We start from the raw sequence: 14,449 nt of genomic DNA on the forward strand, positions 1-14,449 counted from the left end.
TATGAAAGAAGAAGGACGGTCCAAAAAAAAGAAAAACAGGCAATGTTTAGAGCCAAAATATGTCAAAAGAGCAACACCAAATCAAAACTATGAGGTCAAAATGGAGAGAAAGCAGGTCCTTACTATTCACGGAAGAATTCTTTTCATTTTTAGATAGAACTTTGTCTTCCAGAGGATTGATCTAAGAGCTTGTTGTTCATTTTTGAGTTACCCCATAGAAGACAATTTTTTGTTTTGTACCTTCTTTGATATACATTTTTTCTTGTTTGTTAATAAACTTTATCCTAAAGATTATTCTTTCATCTCACTTGGGCCAGAGATTTTTAGCACTCATCTTCCTTTTCAGAATCTATAAATTTGGCCTTTTTGTGGGTGCAGGCCATAGGCCTGATTTTTGAGTTTCACAGCCACATCTTCTTTTAGTTTTGAGACCTATTTTCATAATCCTACTTTGTGTTTCGGGCCCTTTTTAGTTAGTCGGTTATAGTAGACTTGGATAAAGACGTCAGCCAAATCCAACATAATCATCACTGCCACTCAAATGTTACTCTCTGTTATGCCATGGAGCTGGGTGCCCCGCAGTTTGATTGCACAGCACCTCCAAGTTTATTAGCTTTGATTTTATGTCCATTTGGATTTCACCATGACACTATATCCACATACTCAGTATGTGTTACATTCGGTCTCATTTTTGAATGTATGATGCTAAAATAAAACCATTATACTTTTGGTTTGAAAATATGCATTCCTTTTCAAGTTTAGATGAACTACACAAACGATTAAATAAACTGAAACTAGAAAAATTGACTGACCAATGCAGGAAGTATTTTAAGATAGAGAAGCTTGTATCTGTGGCGCCACCACCACCTAATCAAAGTACTGTGATGTAATAAATAATAATAATAATAATTCATTTTATTTACATTGCACTTTATATTTTAGCAATCTCAAAGTGCTATAGAGTAAAAAATAAAGTAATAAAGAAGAGAATCTATAAAATAAAAAGAAAAAAAATTTCTTTCTAAAAAGATGAGTTTTTTGGTTTCGTTTAAAAAACATCCCTACATTGATGGATTAAAGGCTAGAAGTCCACATAACCGTCATCATCAAGTTCTTCTATGAGAACCCTGAATACAATGAGGACTGATTGTGAGGTCATTGATGTTAGGTAGAATGCCTAGAAGGGGCTGGGTGGTATCGTGGCCTTGGAACCCCTGCAGATTTTATTTTTTTCTCCAGCCGTTTGGAGTTTTTTTTATGTTTTTTCTGTCCTCCCTGGCCATCTACAAATGCAGTAATCAAGCTCCTGCCTCACTGGGCCACATGTTTTGGGCCTGCACCAAATTAACATCATTCTGGACCAAAATTTTAAATGCCTTTCAGACAGCCTTGGGGTCACAATCCCTCCTAACCCATTAACAGTTGTGTTTGGAGTTCTTTCAGAAGGTCTTAAAGTATACAAACTGTAATGGCCTTTACTTCACTATTGGCATGTAGACTTATCCTGCTGAACTGGAAGAATCCTAACTCACCTCTTTTAAGTCAGTGTGTAACTGATGTTATCTATTATCTAAAATTGGGAAAAATCAAAGTCTCACTTAGAGGGTCTGTACAAAACTTTTTAAAAACCTGCCAGGATCTGATCAATAACATTTTAGAATAAGCATTTAAAGTGAGGAAGTGGACCCTCTCCCCTCTTTTTCTATTCTATCTAGTTTTATTCATTTATTTATTTCCATATTTTTACTGTTATTATTGTGCTAAAGTTTTGTTAAACTTGACTTGTGTATATGGAATGTTTTTGATTTTAATAAAATAAAATTAAAAATTAAAAGAAAAATTGACTGACCTTCCACGAGGAACTGGACGGGTATTTTACTTAGTGGGTCTTGGTTTGCAGGTTGTGTGTATAGTAAGTATGTTGATGTTTGGATGGTAGAACTCCAACCAATTTGCTTAGTTGTATAGGGACTTGAAGCTGTTGTATAAGGAACTGCCATTGACTGTTGTCCATTCCACCACCCCCACCACCACCAGGAGCCTGGAGTTGTTGTATAAGGAGCTGTTGTTGTTGTTTCCACAGTTGTTGAACCCCACCAGCTGTTTGGAGTTGATGTGGAAGGAGCTGCTGTTGTTGTTTCGACAGTTGTTGACTCCCACCAGCTGTTTGGAGTTGATGTGGAAGGTGCTGCTGTTGTTGCTTGCACAGTTGTTGGCCACCACCAGTTGCTTGGAGCTGTTGTATAAGGAACTGCCATTGACTGTTGTCCATTCCACCACCCCCACCACCACCACCAGAAGCCTGGAGTTGTTGTATAAGGAGCTGTTGTTGTTTCCACAGTTGTTGAACCCCACCAGCTGTTTGGAGTTGATGTGGAAGGAGCTGCTGTTGTTGTTTGCACAGTTGTTGGCCACCACCAGGTGCTTGGAGCTGTTGTATAAGGAACAGATATTGAGGGTTCCCCATTCCACAACCACCACCAGGGGGCTGGAGTTGTTGTATAAGGAGCTGCTGTTGTTGATTGTCCATTCCAACCCCCCCAGTTGAATGGAGCTGAGGTATAAGGAGTTGCTGTTGTTAATTGTCCATTCCACCCCCCCCAGTTGCTTGAGGTTGTTGCATAAGAAGATGTTCTTAAACTTTTTTTATGTCTCCTGACTAAGTAAAGGGGGGCTTTGCCCACTGACGAGCCATCACTGTATTGTAGCTGAATGTGCCGCTGTGGAAAATCTTCCATGACAAGTTCAAACATGTACACCCCAGTTTGTGAACCATAGTAAGAAAGTTTGCAAGAAATCTGAAAAATTAAAAACAAAGAACACAGTTCACTTATAAAGCTTCATACAATGTGCAGTTTGTAGAAGTCTGGTGTTCAGAACATGCTTACCAAAACCTAGAGCAGGCATGGTGCTGAGGACTAATGGATGCTATTCTTCACTATCAGATGGCCAGATTACAGATCTGCACTCTTACACAGCAAACCCCCTGACTCAAGTTCCCACCATATTTAGTAATTTACTGACATGTCAAACAGTCTGGTCAGTGCGTGTGACATATGCAGTTATAATCGAGGGTTGCTTCAGTGTTGGCTGAACACCAAAACTTTATTCTGCTAATATGGAATACGTAATAAAAAAATAATTGAGTATGCTATTACTTAGGATTTACCTACCTTAAATTGAGAATTTTTATCATACACAGATATACGATATTCAAACAAAATGAGCATCACACCAGACAACCACTTTTCATGATGCACAGACACTCAGATCGGGCCCAGCTCTAGCGGTGTCATTTCGTCATCGTCCCACCCCCCCAAATATCATGTCAGGTATCCCCACCAACACCTGTCAGGCTTGACCAGCACTGAGGTGACAAGGCGATCGCTTCAGGCAGCACTTTGTTAAGGACACTTCTGTCCTGGAATTTTTTTTTCTTTCAAAATAATTAAACTAAAAAATTAAATATGAACCTTAAGAATTACATAAACACCCCATGCTGATATATGCTATCTTTAAAAATTATGAGAAATATTGCAATTTTAAGTTCTAAATTTCATTTAACATAGCTATGTACGTAGTCATGTAGCCCAATCAAAAAGGCACATGCACATTATGAATCCCCATGTCAGTAATTGGCATTTACAGTTAATATCCTGAATTTTACAAATTCCCATGTGGACTAGAGTGGGGGGGTGGGGGGGGGACTTGAAAATACTGGAGCAATGCTAGACAAACGTCAATATGGTAAATAAGTTGAAATATTCACACCAGCTGCTTTGATAGATAGATAGATAGATAGATAGATTAATCTACACACAAACACACACACACATCAGAGGCCAATTTATCATTGGGCCCACCTAACTTATATGTCCTTGGGCAGTGAGAGAAAACTGGAACATCTGGTGGACACAGGAGAACATGAAATCTCCACAATCTTGAAAATAAAGGTTCTTTACTGGGTGGTGTAGTTTCTCACAAAACTATGGTTTGACAAAGCACCCTTTAATTCTGGGATGGGTTCTTTGCATATAAAGTGGTTTCTTTGTGCTTTAGCAAACAGACACATCAAAAAAACCCCTGAAATCTTTAATGCATGGTACAGGCTATACCTAGCAGGACACTAACAGATGAAGAAAGCCTGAACTGAGCCCATGTTATTGTATGCAGTGAGAGTGCTTTTAAAAATCCAAAACCATTGGTATTCTGCACATCTGTTACCATCTCTTCTTTTTTATTTTTGTTTTAATCTAGTTATTTACTGTATGGAGTCTGTTATGGATCTAAATAAATAAAGGTTCTTTCTGGAACTTTCATGTGCTTTGGTCTTTTGGGACCAAAAAAATTGCTCCCCTATGGCATCACTCTGGCACCTTTATTTGTAAGAGTGCACATAGGGAGTACCCGGGACTTGACTTCTCTTGTTACAAGGAAACAACTGTACTGCTGCTCAAGAGTTCTACCTAAATGCTAAGTAAAAAAAAATAAAATAAATAAACAGAGTAATTCCTCCATTCATGACAACTGTGAAACTCCTAATGAGTCTTCTAATGAAGACCCAAAGGACTGTTTTGGACATTCACGCCAGTGCTGCTGGAGAAGTGCCCATAAATGACTGGCGCTAATGGACTGTGAAGCCCTGACTTTTTTATCCATTTGAAATCGAACTTTATTGCCAGGTTGCTAGAAATTTCCCTCAGTGTTGCATCCTTGCACATAACAAAGTAAATAAAATTAAACAGCACAACACACAATACATGAAACCATCATAACTTTAAATGCAGTCGTAGTGAAATTGCACAAAACACAAATATATAAATATTTCTAAAGTAGAATTTTCCTCATAATATACTCATATCAGGTAAGTCTTTACAAATAATATAATGATATAATCTTCATCCCAGATCAATTCAGTGGAGGTTAAGGTCAGGTGATTGTGCAGGTCACATCATTACTTTCAACTTTCCTCCATCTTCTTTTCTCTTCAAGTCATTCTGGCACAGCTTGGTCCTATGCTTATCGTTTCATTATCCTTCTTTTGTACAAATGGGGCTGGTCGGAAAATGCTGTGGTAGCTCTAGTAGCTAGGATTAGAGCAGGTCACCAAATCTAGAGCCGGCAAGACAACCATAGAAAAATCGTGGTATCGAGAGAAGGAGCAGTGATATATTGGTTGTGTGTATTTGGTAGTGTTCACTTAAGAAAATCCGTTATTTTAACCCAAGATTGTAATGGGTTAGTGGGTTGGAGTTTTGGGGGCTCAGTAGCTCCCTATTGGCTATTTATACACACACACATATGAATATTAGATAGATAGATAGATAGATAGATAGATATGAAAGGCAATATATAAGATAGATAGATAGATAGATAGACAGATAGATAGATATGAAAGGCACTATATAATAGATAGATAGATGGAGAAAGTTGAATTTTTACTTTATATAAAAAATATATAAATGAATATACTGTATGTAGCCGTCGATGTATAAGGCGAAGTCAGGCACGGGTAAGACGCGTGTCAACGAAATCTCTCAGTCCAAAAGTTTGTTTTAAAAATATTTAGTGAAAGTTAAAAGCAAATAATCCACACAAGAATAAAAAGAAAAATATTTACACACATAGAATAAAGGCAAAAAAAAGAAAAAATGTATCTTCTATAAACAGCTTTTCTTGAAAAGCTTTTGTTATTTCTGTACTTACTTCTTTCTTTCTATACTTAAAGGTTCTTAATTTCTTCTTCTGTATGCCTTAAACATACGGTTCAATTCTCAAATCTTTTATTTTACGTGTTACTTCACACTCAAAAGGCCCGTAGGCCGTTGGCACACTGGCATGCGCCCAGGCACGGTCACTTGCATAAGCACAAACGCGAGCACAAACAAGATTACAGTTAAAAAACCATATGCCTCTGTACCTTACACAAGGCGAGGCTAAACACTAACTGGAGAACATTGATAACTCATAACTGTTAAGAAAAGACAGGAAAATACCAACTCAATTCTATTCACGGGGTTTATAGGAACCTCCCATATTCTATGCAATATCATCTAATAAATATTCATACATTTTATAAAACTAGGAAAATGGCTCTTACACATCCGGCCCCTAATTGTTTATGCTAGGGCAGAAATCAATTACTTAACTTTACTTAATAAGAGCCTTCATTACTTTACCAAACTTAAAACAAACCTTACGAAGCTTAAACTTAGTTTCTACTATAAAAACACAATTACTAAACTTAAGAAATTTTAAAGCTTAAACTCTAATGTATAAACACAAGCACTAAATTTAAAAGCTTTAAAATTAGGCATGCAAAAAGAAAACAAGTCATTTTAATCATTGTTGCTTCCTGGAGCAGGCACAGTTTGTTCACGAGTCTGTCCAGTGTGCTGGTCTGGATCTGCACACAAACTCTTCTGACTGCCCCTTTTGCAATTGGCATTGTCCTTACCCAGGAGTTTCAGGGTGTAGCATCTTGTAATTACACCCACAGTGTCCAATTTCTTTATGAACTTGTTGCATAATGATAGTAGCAATATGTGAATTCTTCTGAATGATTTTGCCTCTTCTGGTATTGCTGATTTGCTGAGCCTTCTTCTAACTCTCAATATTCCATCTTGCAGAACTGGGTCCAGTTTGTTTATTTTACTTGTCTTTACAAGTTGATTTTTGTGCAAGGATTTAACTTCTTCTGGGTAAGCTTATAGTTGAGTGAGACGAATAAGTTTGTCTTCTGCTTTAGACAAGTCATCTAGAGACAGTGGCTTTAGTCTCATTGTTGATTTGTATTCCTTCATATGTTTCGTGATCAGCATCTTTTGTCTTTCTGGGCTATGTCCAGGTTGGCTAACTGTATATTGAATTGCCTTTCTCTCTTCTTTCAAACGCATTAGCACTTCTTTAAACTTAAGAAACCAAGCTACTGTTTTCTTTAATTTGTACCATTCTGAGTAGTACTCTATAAGTCTTTTTAACGGTTTAATTTTTTCTTCTACACATGCATAATTTGCTACACACCTTTTGATTTCCGGATCGTCGCTAGTAGACAAGTCCATCTCATCCGTTCTCTTAGGCCATTCGTGTTCTGGCTGTAGTAGGAAATTCGGGCTTTGTATCCAAGTTTTACTTTTAATGAAGCTTTCTATTGTCAAACCTCTTGATGCCTGATCCGCAGGATTTTGCGCAGATGCGACGTATCTCCATTGCGAGGGTTGCGTGTGCTCTCTTATCACTGCGATTCTGTTGGCAACAAAAGTTTTGTAGCATGCACTTTCATTTGCGATGTACCTTAGTACTGTGGTGCTGTCAATCCAAAAGATTGACTCTTGCAGGGGAATCTGCAGTTCTCATTTTAACATTTTGTCCATTTTGACTGCAACCACTGCTGCTGTAAGTTCCATTCTTGGTATAGTGACAGATTTTAGTGGTGCCACTCTTGATTTCCCCATTAGAAATTAACAATGTCTCTCATTTTCTTTGTTAGTCAAAAGGAGGTAGGAAACAGTGCCATACCCGTTTTCTGAAGCATCTCCAAAATGATGCATTTGTGCGGTCATTATTTGACCAAAACCAGGCTGTATAAAGCACCTGTCTACATTAAAATCTACAAGTAGCTGCAAATCGTCCATCCATTTTTTCCATTGCCGAACGTACTTAGCTTCCACTTCTTGATCCCAAGCATATTTTTCTTTACACAGTTCTCTTAGAAAAAGCTTGGCAGACAATATGACTGGCGGTAAAAATCCAAGTGGGTCGTATATTGAACTGACCACTGACAGAATGCCACGTCTTGTAGCAGGCTTATCTTGCAGCTTTACCTGGAACATGAAACTGTCAGTCTGCCAAGGCTCTTTCAACTGGTAACAGATCATGGCTTAAGTCCAAGTCTTTTTGATCTATTGCCCTGTCTTCTTCAGAGATTGACAGCAAAACTGCTCTGCTATTACTTATCCATTTTGTAAGATAAAATCCTCCCTTTAAGCACAGGGCTTTAAGATCTTTGGCCAATTGTATGGTTTGTTCTTCTGTAGTAACTGACTTTAAGCAGTCATCAACATAGAAATTATTTAACACAGTGTTAACTGCTTCCTCTGGAGCTGTGCCTCTTGCATCCTCTGCTGTTCTTCTTAAGGCATAAGAGGCACAACTGGGTGACGAAGTAGCACCAAAAAGATGCACTGTCATTTTGTATTCCTCAAGTTCATTGTTTAGATTACCTTCGGGCCACCACAGTAAACGAAGAAGATCCATCTCTTTTTCTGGTACTTTTACTTGATAGAACGTTGATTTAATGTCTGCCATGAGAGCAATTGGTTCCTCTCCGAATCTTGTAAGAACTCCAATGAGTGAATTAGTTAAATCAGGTCCTTTCAGCAACTGTTCATTTGGAGAAAAACCTTGATAAGTGGCTGTACAGTCAAACACCACTCTTATTTTGTTTTTCTTTGGATGATACACTCCATGATGAGGGATGTACCATATTTTTTCTTTTTCAAGGGTCCGCTGTTCAGTGGGTACCTTTATGGCATATCTTTTGTCTAAAATGTCTTTCATGAACGCTTTATAATCCCCATGAAACGTCAGGTACTTTGTAAGTTTCCTTTTAAGTCCTATAGCACGTTGTTTTGCAATACAATGATTGTTTGGCACTATAAGTGTTTCATCTTTAAAAGGTAGATTAATGCAATAGTGTCCGTTCACTAGACTAGCAGTATCTGAGGCTATGCGCATGAATTTAATGTCTTCCTGTGACATTTCTTCTTTTTCTTCACAGTCGCGTTCTGGAAAGTCTATATTGTATTGCTTGAGTAACATTTGTTCTACTTTCTTTGTTGTTACGCAATTGACTGAACAACTTTTTTCACTTTAGTAGTCTGACTCCTTTGTATAGCAAGTAACAGTCCATCCTAGAACTGTTCTCGTTGCATAAGGTCCATCTCCTTCGCTATGTATGATTTCCCATGGCTCCAAGAGTTTACGAGAGTCTGTACCTATTCTTAAACCTACTTCTGCGTTTATTTGGGGTAGGTGTACATCTTTAAGGTAAGGCCATTTCGTAATATCTTCTTGAGTAGGAATTTTATCTTTATTTCCAGGTATAACAGTTGCTGTACGTACCTCTGGTAAGTCATAAAACGTGTTTTCTTCTAACCCACAGACTTGTAACTCTGTTAAGATTTTACCTTTTTTATGGTTTTTCTAGATTGTCTAAAGTGTTAAGATACAGATGCGATTTTCTTCCTGAGAGGTTTAATTGTTCTCTTAAGCTCTCTGTGCAAAATATGGCTGAGCTACATGGGTCTATTAGAGCATATGTTTCAATATATTTTTCATTCCCTTTGGATTTGACTTTAACTGGGACCGCAGGTATGACACTATTTCCGGCCCCGGTTGCCATACAAAACTCTTTCGTTGTTATGGACGCATTCGTAGAAGAAGCGCTTTTCTGTTTCGATTTAGAGCTCTCTTCTTTAATGGATTTGGCTTTATCATCAGAGCCCTTTTCTTTCGTATATGTAAAATAGCTGGATGAAAATGAGAGGATATTCTACATAAAATTTTTTCTTCACAATTTTTGCTAAGATGTCCTTGTTTTAGACATTTAAAGCATAAGCCGTTGGATTTTAAAAAGTCAATTTTACCTTCATAAGTTAATTTCTGAATTGCGTTGCAGTCATTAAGATCGTGCTTTTTGTCACAGAAAAAACAGTGCTGACCGTGTATACGCTCAGTTGTCTCCTTTTTTTTTCTTTTTCAACAGTAGCAGCAACATTTGAGACAAAGTTGTCCTTTCTCATTCTGCCTTTCGTGGGATATTTTTCGTAATCAAACTTTTCTTTCTCCCTTTTGAAGGTATAGCTTGAATAGGAAGCACCATACATTGGATCCAGGGAAGCTATGAGTCGATCTTCTAAGAAACTATATAAGTCAGCGAGACCTGGTCTTCTTCTTTCTTTGCTTTCAACCTCTGTTGCTTTATTTTGCCAGAGCTCTCGTAGTTCTTCGGGTAGCTTCGATGACATAATGCGGATATTTAAATTGTTTTCGAATTCGTGTCCGTCCTTTAAACCCGACATAACACTTTTACAATTACCAATGAAGAGCGTGTATGTCTTTAAGCTATCAATATCTCCTGATTTCAATTGTGGCCACTTCCTTACTTTCTTCATGTAAGAATCTCCTATATGAACGTGGTTTCCATAAGATTTTTCTAATATTCTTCTGGTATTTCTATATCCTTCTTCTGGTGGTAAGTATGCGTTATTCAGAGCAATGTTTCTAGGTTCGCCTTTGGTGAATTGTACCAAATACTGTAGTTTGCTACCAGGATCACTCACATCTTGGTCGATGATTGAATCAAATGCTCTTATAAAGTTTATATAAGTCAATGGATCGCCTTCGAATACTGGGATCTTTTTGTGGGGTACATTAGGCGCAATTGGATGCAATTGTTGAAGAAGCGCTTCATTTTGTTGCTGATAAAACAGTTGCTGGGGTTTATTTTTACTTTCATTCATATTTGTAAAGTTGTAATTGTTCGCATCTGACGACCTTTCAAATTTCACATCTGGTTTCTGACTCACTCTATTTGGACTGCGATTGCGCCCTTTAAGTGCTTTTAATTTTGCCTCGGATTCTGCAATAGCTGCCTTCAATTCCAATTGATCTCTTTTACTTTTCAATCGAGCTTCTTCAGCTTCTCTTTTAGCTTTTAACTGCATTTCTTCCATATCTAGAGCCTGCTGCTTTCTTTGTTTCTCTGCTTTAGCCAACAGCACGGCGTGTGCTGCCTCTTGAGATCTGATGGCGCTAATAGAAGTCCCGGCTGAACTTGTACTACATTTAGATTTTGCGGAGATTTGAGAGGCTTTGGCTGAATTTACCGCCGAACTTATATGACTTTTACTTTGAATGGAAACCTGTGAGATACTATCTTCTGGAGAGACGTCAGGAAAGTCATTTGTCGTTCTGTAATCCCTGAATTGGTTAGCCGAAAAGGCTGCTGGTTGAAGCTTATATTTTGACGTACTTCAAAACCCCATTCCATCGTATTTTCCGAAAATGTGCGAAAAATGTCCATTTTAGCATCAAAGTCCTTTTGTAACATTTTCCGTGTATCTTCGTTGTTCTGGATGGATAAGAGTTTGTCACTTAATCTTTTGTATTCTATTTTCAGATCAAAGAACGAGTTCTTGATGATCAATTGTATAGTTTCACAGTTAAATTCGTTTTTTTTTAAATCCTTCACAGTCTTCATCACATTAGATAATTGTTTGTATTTGTAGTCCATTTCTGATTGAAGTTTAGTTGTTAATGAATTGGACAGCTTTAGGTCATCAACAGAATGATCCTCCATTGGAACATCATGATCGTTGTGACTTCCGCTCACACCACTGATACTTTCAATGGGGGTTCAAAATGTTCTCTGGCTCACGGACTTGGATGCCATGGCGATGAAAATGCAGGCTTGATTTCTTTTATGATCCAAGGTAATTTTAAACTTTCAGTCCTAGCCTGGTTCAGATCTTAAGCAGGTTTCAAAACTTCAGGCTGGTTTTTTAACTTTAGTGTAGCCGCCGATGTATAAGGCGAAGTCAGGGTAAAACGCGTGTCAAAGAAATCTCTCAGTCCAAAAGTTCATTTTAAAAATATTTAGTGAAAGTTAAAAGCAAATAATTTACACAAGAAAAAAAAAGAAAAATAGTTACACACATAGAATAAGGGCAAAAAAAAAGAAAAAATGTATCTTCTATAAACTTAGCTTTTCTTGAAAAGCTTTGGTTATTTCTGTACTTAAACGTTCTTTCTTTCTATACTTAAAGGTTCTTAATTTCTTCTTCTGTATGACTTAAGCATACGGTTCAATTCTTAAATATTTTATTTTACATGTTACTTCACACTCAAAAGGCCTGTAGGCCGTTGGCACATAGACATGCACCTATGCACGGTCACGTGCATAAGCACAAACACGAGCACAAACAAGAACACGGTTAAAAAACCGTATGTCTCTGTACCTTACACAAGGCGAGGCTAAACACTAACTAGAGAACATTGTTAACTCATAACTGTTAAGAAATGACAGGAAAATACCAACTCAATTCTATTCATGGGGGTTATAGGAACCTCCCATATTCTATGCAATATCATCTAATAAATATATTCATACATTTTATAGAACTAGGAAAATGGCTCTTACACTGTATATTACAAAAATTTTAAAATACATATATATTTTATATATATATATATATATATATATATATATATATATATATATATATATATATATATATTGTCACACACGTGTGCATGGGAAGCAGCTGAAGGGCTTAGTAAATACTGTTTATACATCTGCCCAGGGGCGGGTGCACTGACGCTCTTTCTGAGTTCTCTGCAGGTCTTACCCGGAAATCCCACCAGGAGCCGCCATTTCCAGGAAGGACACATCACTTCGGTTCCGCCCCAAGAATGAGGTCACTTCGGTTCCGCCCCAAGGATGATGTCACTTCCAGTTCCGCCCAGAGGACTACATCATTTCGCCCTCTGTGCTATAAAGCTCACTGCCTTTGCTTAGGCAGGCAGTTCTGTTTTGGACTCTGTTGTGTAAACAACTGTTAACAATGCCTCAAAGACTTTTGCAGCCGGAAACCGTAATAAGCGGGTGGCTACCCCAAACCTTTCCACGCCTCTGGTCTCCACTTATTACAGTGGCGTAGTCGGCAGGATGGTGTCCCCGATGAACCCGGACACGAACTATCAGGAACCAGGTGGGTGAGTACCGGGCCGAGTTTGGGCGGGAGTGCGCCAGAGGGTCAGGAAGGACGCTGTGCAGGCTCTGCTCCATGAGCATAACCGGTGGGGACCACCCATCTCGTGGAGAAGGTAGAGGGACCCACAGGCGTGGGCTGGCTTCTGGGGAACACACACGAGTGGCTCAGTATGCTCTCCTTGGCAGGAAAGCCGAGCTGCCCATCGGGACCAAGGTCCCAGTTAAGCGATGGGTTGTCCCCAGGCCGGCAGGTGAAGAAATCATAAACTGGGAGTTTAACCCAAGCAAAGGGCTGTCAGAGCAGGCTATGGCTCTCTGGCAACAGGTGGGTGAGTGGCTACGCCATTGAGTTAACCCCTTACAAATAGTGCAGCAAGTGGCCTGTTTTCTGCTGCTAAAAGACTACCCCAGGAATTTGCCCAGCCGGCCTGGGGCGAATTCCATTCTATGGACGAGCTGCTGCAGCTCTTGCAAACCCAGAGGCCGGCTGTGAAACCTGGGAGGGCAGAACAGCCGCTCTGTGGACTACCCGGGAGCTATGTCCACTAAAGCAGTCCCTTCCACGCATTCCAGAGCTGTTCAAGTCGCCGGGCCGCCTGGCTTGCGACCTGTCGGGAACAAGGCGGACCGTAGGGGACAATGGCGGGTTGTTTGTGTGCCCTTAGCAATCCCTGGCGGATAAACATACGGGGAGCTTCTTATTAATGGACATAAGATAACAGCGCTGTTTGATTCCGGCAGTAAGCGGTCTGTCGTTGCTCGCCGCTTTATTCTACCGCAACAGTGGATTAAAAGAAGACCAGTCTAAAATGTATACACGGAGATATCCGCGCATACAATACCGCCCGGTGTTACGTATGTCTCGGAGGAACCCTTCGCAGCTTACCGTGGCGGTGCATCCGGATCCTCCGCTTTCCGTAATCCTCGGGCGAGACTGGTCTGATAGTAACGGCGGTAGTTTAGAAAGCATTCCCCGAAAAACTTATGGCCTCGTTATAGATGACAACGATTCATCTCAAGCTGCTTCCACACCGTGTAATCAGCCGACAGGGAGCGGGGCGGTAGGCCAAGAGAATGACGAAGACACTCCCGGACCGTCGCTGGCTACTACGCCATCCACTAGCGCCCGCAGCGAGGGAGGAATCTCTCCGCCTTGAGGTCAGACCGACCCGCTCTCTGAGTTGCACTTTCAGTTTAGAGCGACGCCGCTTCTTTCAAGAGAGAACAGTGGAATGACGACTCTCTGAAACACATAAAGAATGCAGTGGTTCTCGTTAACGGCCAACGCACGCATTTGCCCATGCCACAGGGACCTCACTTTGTCGTTGATAATGATTTGTTGTATCGGGTCGCTGAACATGAGGGGAAGGTCCGGAAGTTGTTGCTAATCCCGCAGACCTACCGGCGGCAGGTTTGCGAAGTTAGCACACTCCCACCTTCTTGGAGGCCATCTCGGCTCCGATAAAACATTAGAGCGAATTAAGCTCTGTTTTTTCTGGCCGGTGATTAACGAGGAGGTTCGCCGCTTTTGCATTTCCTGTCCGGAATGTCAACCGCGGCAAATTCCTAGGAGGTACCGTGCTCCTCTGGTTCCCCTTCCCCTTATTGACGTTCCCTTTGATAGGATTGGGGTTGACATAGTAGGACCCCTAGAACCCTCAGCCCGAGGATATA

General features: G+C 39.8%; 1 protein-coding gene across 2 annotated transcripts in view; it reads right to left on the reverse strand.

Moving 5' to 3' along the window:
• Window positions 1–14,449, reverse strand: part of LOC120514762 (mucin-5AC-like) — a 70,764-nt gene that overhangs the window by 27,726 nt on the left and 28,589 nt on the right. Inside the window, exons 5-6 of one of the 2 annotated variants that reach the window (XM_039735309.1) lie at window positions 2,342–2,798; window positions 1,850–2,146 (exon numbers count right to left, since the gene is read on the reverse strand). In XM_039735309.1, coding sequence (XP_039591243.1) covers window positions 1,850–2,146; window positions 2,342–2,798 — 754 coding nt within the window. Of the gene's footprint in view, window positions 1–1,849; window positions 2,799–14,449 lie in introns of both variants that reach the window. The other variant, XM_039735302.1, reaches the window with a different exon arrangement.

This window comes from Polypterus senegalus, chromosome 1 (assembly GCF_016835505.1).
Source record: "Polypterus senegalus isolate Bchr_013 chromosome 1, ASM1683550v1, whole genome shotgun sequence".
Taxonomy (NCBI): domain Eukaryota; kingdom Metazoa; phylum Chordata; class Cladistia; order Polypteriformes; family Polypteridae; genus Polypterus; species Polypterus senegalus.